At 40.7% G+C, this 4390-nt stretch overlaps 2 protein-coding genes across 2 annotated transcripts in view; both read right to left on the reverse strand.

Annotated features, from left to right (window-relative positions):
* LOC111948941 (lysosomal thioesterase PPT2-like) overlaps positions 1-2165 on the reverse strand; it is a 15706-nt gene extending 13541 nt beyond the window's left edge. Inside the window, exons 1-2 of the mRNA XM_023964149.1 lie at positions 1998-2165; positions 680-833 (exon numbers count right to left, since the gene is read on the reverse strand). Of these exons, the coding sequence (XP_023819917.1) occupies positions 680-833; positions 1998-2153 (310 nt within the window). The 5' untranslated portion in view covers positions 2154-2165. The remainder of the gene's footprint in view (positions 1-679; positions 834-1997) is intronic.
* Positions 2166-2441: 276 nt separating this feature from the next.
* On the reverse strand, positions 2442-3797 carry LOC101171465 (cystatin-C-like). Its single transcript, XM_023964150.1, has 3 exons — positions 3597-3797; positions 2869-2979; positions 2442-2537 (listed from the first exon to the last, which is right to left on the reverse strand). The coding sequence occupies exons 1-3, from the start codon at positions 3795-3797 to the stop codon at positions 2448-2450; spliced, it is 402 nt and encodes a 133-aa protein (XP_023819918.1). The 3' UTR covers positions 2442-2447.
* Positions 3798-4390: the final 593 nt, after the last annotated feature.

Here is a 4390-nt window from a genome sequence, read left to right on the forward strand (position 1 = left end):
AGACCCACTAAACAGTGCACTGAACCTTTTTTCTTCAATGATTTGTGATCTTCACTGGTGTCCATGGATTACATGAAATCTTTTCACCTTTATCCACCTTTGTCATGGTAGGGAGAACACGTCAAAGTAAGGGTGGGGTCATCTAAGATAGCACAAGGGTTACAGTCATGTTTATGAGCCAACAGTTGAAACTCATATTTAGTTTCCTTTCAGTCATTGTGGAAATATCCATAAAACTAACTGAGAACTCACGTTTAAAAAACCAGATTGATGCAGCAAACAGGAAGAATTATTTATACATCTGACAAAGACAAAATGTTAGTATCTGTCTCTTTTAACCTCAGTGATGCAGTCATTTCATGCTTAAAGGTTTTCTTTGCACAGTTACACATTAGGTGGAGGTTTAAGCTTTATTTTCTCTGAATTCAGATGATGAAGGGCTGTCTCTCAGCTGATCCACAGGCCTGCTGTGTCCACACACTAAAACTAAGTTGCTTTTTTTGTGTGCAGCACTCAAAGCACCTACACCACATCTCAGATGGTACTTCCTCCTTAACCCACAGAGCTTAAAAGTGACTGTTTGGGTCTGAGGAAACTGTAACCATGAGCTTCTTTCTCATGAATCCTCCTCTGATATGTTCTGCATCTCAGATTAAATGCTGTTTGAGTCTGGGTGAACCTTGAGAGAAGCACAGAAGATGGACTCCCTCTGGAGACTTCTCCATGATTTTTTGGATGACCTTTCCGAAGCCTTCAACCTGTTTCCACATGGGCTTAGTGCTGTTTCCATAGTTGAACAGGTCAACCGCTGTCACCTCGGTACCTGGATGTGCCTGCAGGGTTTCATGGTGCATAAAGGTGGTATAGTTTACAGTCTGTGACACATGTGGACATATAAACTTTACCTCCATGACATACGGTCAGCAAACACAGCTGATCTGGAGGTTACAGCAGCAAAGTGTGACATTGTACCTGAATTCAGTTTTTCTTATACGTTTTCTGAGTCAAATTAATGTTTTTTAAAGTTTCACTTCAATTTGATGCCTGATTTTTTTTCATAATATTCATTATAGAGTACATATTTAACACAAAACATAACAAAAGTTCAACATTCCTTAAATACACTCCTACGCGATCTATGTAATTCACAAGTGTTTCTTGCATTCCTCATACGTCGATGTGCACAGATGTCCGTCGAGTGTTTCGGTCAACGGGTCTTTACTTGAAATCCGTTCTGAGCTGTTCAACATTTTTGGTTGGTTGGAAGTTACGCAGCTTACGCGTATTTTACGTAGTTTAAGCCTAAATATTGTGTAAATCTAAGCAAATGTGCGTGATAGCAGGATGCATACACAAATTTGTGGCTTTCCACGACAGTTTCACATAAGTCTAACAGACTTTTCACGCGTGTAGCACGATGCATTGCTTTTATATAGTGAATACAGCTCACAATACACATTAAAATTATGTAATTGGTGCACGAATAACAAATGAATTGTGTGTAAATAGTGCAATATTCACACACGGTTTATGTTCTAACCTTCCGTAGTTTTACCGTGGTTCATTTGTGATACATCTGGAAAAGTTTTGCATGAAGATCCCAACTTTTCTCACTTTTTCCTCGTATTTTCACGTATGACCAATTTTCATCCGTGAAATATGCACAAGATCTTCAGAGTGGCTGTTTGACACGGCCTTGAACTGTAAAAAAGAACCAACTTGTGGATTTTTTTGTTCTTCTGTCTGAGTGATCTTTGTCTACGGTAGTTTTTTTTTTTACATATGCCGTTTAAACAGCTGCTTAAAAGTAATAGAAATAACTACAATGATTTTAAATTGAAATCAAAGGCACAGACTTACAGGTGCTATATTAGGTTTCAAGGGTTTATGACACACAGACCTGAAAGTGAGGAAATCCACATTTAAAATGTTTTAGCTCTTGAAAAAGGATTTCCTGTCCAGCACTTTGCAAACACCTCACAGGGAGAAGGACATACCTTCTTGATGAATCCAGTGAGCATCTTAAAAGACCTAGGCCCACTTAAGACCCCGTGCACGAGGATGACGGGCTTGTAGGCGCTGGTCCAGCCGGCTGCCAGCAGCAGCATGAGGAGAGCTGGGGTTAGGATAAAGCTGAAAGTCTTCATGCTCATGCAGTTGACAAAAACGCCTTCAGCCGACTTCTCTCTGCTTTTATGATCATGAAGGCACCCTGACTTCCTAATAGAGCTGAAATGTTGACGTCACAAAACCATTTCTGATTTATTGAGGCAGAAAAGGGAACTTCAGTCCCTTGTCTTTCAAAATCAACCAGAAAGTCCAGAATTCAGTTCAATTCAGTTTTATTTGTATAGCCCGACATTACAAGACAGTTGTCTTAACCGTTAAATCAGTAAAAAACTGAACAGACTAAACAAAGTTGGGCATCTTTAGGATCTACGTCTTGGTTAAGAATGCAGCTGGTGGCACTGCTGTTCCATCAGCTGTATATCATTGAGCCATGGGCGACTCCACACAACGAATGTGCATTCGTAAGTCTGAAAGACAAGATCAGCAGTCATTATTAGGACATGCAGAACAATATGATGGTTAAGATTGGTTGAAGAAAATTATTAACATAGTGGAATTTAAACAGTCATCACCTTTGTTTATAAAGTGATTTAACACAATTAAAATTGAAGCACATTAAAGCTAAACATAATAAAACCTGATTAAAAAACAGATTTAATAAAAAGGTGAATAACAACAAAGTAAAATCTTGAAGGTAAAAAAACCTCCAAAAAACTAAAAATGTAAAATAACAGAGCAAATTTTTACCAAATTCAGTGCTCTTTTGTCTGTAAATATAAAAATATTTTAAATAAATACCTTGGCCATGGGTGAATTTGAGATGGGAGAACACCCTGAAACATTGGAGTTCTTTCTGCACAGAGTTTTGGCTATTTTCACAGTAAGAAAGTAATTGTAGCCTTCAACCACCTGTATTTAAGAAAAAAATATCTAAATTTAAAGGAAGCAAGCATTGATTAGGATTCAAAACAACATCTAAGACCAGCACAACTTAAATTATCTTGTCATTGAAATATTTATCAAACTGCTTCTTTTTATTCTTTTGGCTTTTCCCATCAGGGGTTGCCACAGTAAACAAGTTGCATGGTAAACTTGGCAATGTTTTATGCCGGATGCCCTTCCTGGTGCAACCTTCTCAAAGCAACTGGGCTTGGGACTGGCACAGAGGTGGAGAATGGAACAGGGAGCAGCCTGGATTTGAACCCTGGTTTCACAGACGGAAGGTTCTGCAAACCAGCACGAGCTAAACCGGCTCCCCTTACTGTAATAGTTTAATAAAGCAAAAGCTAAAAAATTGCTGAAGATGAAAAAAAACTTTCTTTAAAAAAATCTTTCAAAAAAATGTTACTCAACTAAAATGTTTAGCCTGAATTTATTAAGTAAACTGCCAAAGGTGAAAAAATAACAGTGAAAATGTAGATGACTTGATTGGGGAGGACAGGTCCTGCAGTTTGACTGAAGCCGTCCGTTAAACTATATTTGACATTTTAGGGTTCTGCAGGGCGTATAAGTGAAATGTTACCAACCTGTCCCTGAACCCTGATCACATCCACCACTACATAGAGGTACTGGTCGCTGGAACCCTTGTTGTATTCTTTCATAGCAAACTTCAGAGCAGCTTGGACTTCCGGGTCATTTGCGTTGATGTCTGTCGGACCTCCTGGAAGCCCCTGAGCGGATCCAACAGTCAGCAGGGCTGCAAAGAAAGGAAAAGCACACTTCCACATCGTTGTTGTTGTTGTTTAGACGCAGCAGGAGACAAAAAAATAAAGATTATTATTATTATTTACCAAGGCTGTGTCCCACCAAGGTGGGGTAGCCTAGACAAGGCACACAATTTTAGCTCCCTCTGTCTCTTCCCCAAACCCTCCTCCTTCAGTGCGTGAGTGCGTGTGTGCGTATGTGCGTGCGACTGGTCTGAGATCTGGTCTAAGCCACACCACACTGCACCAGGGTCAGCTGCACAGCCCAGTGTGGGCACCTCCACTGCAGGGCCTCAGCCAGGGCTGGTTTCCCCTTGCCGCTTCATCCCAAGACCAGACCTCTACCACACCCATCCATTCATCCATACACAAACTCTCTCCACCCATCCCTGTCCTGAGCAGCCTCTCTCCCCTGCACCACAGTCATCCCTCTTGCATTCAGCGCTCTTTTTACACCCTCTGTCCATCCCATTCGCGGTCTTCCTCTCATTCTCACTCCACTCACATCAGATTCATATACCTTTTTCACCAATCGCTCCCTTTCCATTCTTTCAACATGTCCAAACCATCCCAGTGCCTTTTGCTCTGCTCTTTCAGCCAACTCTCGCGTCACACCA

This window comes from Oryzias latipes, chromosome 16 (genome assembly GCF_002234675.1).
Source record: "Oryzias latipes chromosome 16, ASM223467v1".
NCBI lineage: Eukaryota > Metazoa > Chordata > Actinopteri > Beloniformes > Adrianichthyidae > Oryzias > Oryzias latipes.

Excerpts from the sequence above, each read along its gene's own strand:
- LOC101171465 (XM_023964150.1), bottom strand. The coding sequence starts at position 3,797 with ATGTGGAAGTGTGCTTTTCCTTTCTTTGCAGCCCTGCTGACTGTTGGA. Across the intron at positions 2,980-3,596 it reads TGATCAGGGTTCAGGGACAG|GTGGTTGAAGGCTACAATTA; the intron begins GTTGGTAACATT and ends TCTTAAATACAG. Across the intron at positions 2,538-2,868 it reads CAAATTCACCCATGGCCAAG|ACTTACGAATGCACATTCGT; the intron begins GTATTTATTTAA and ends CTTGTCTTTCAG.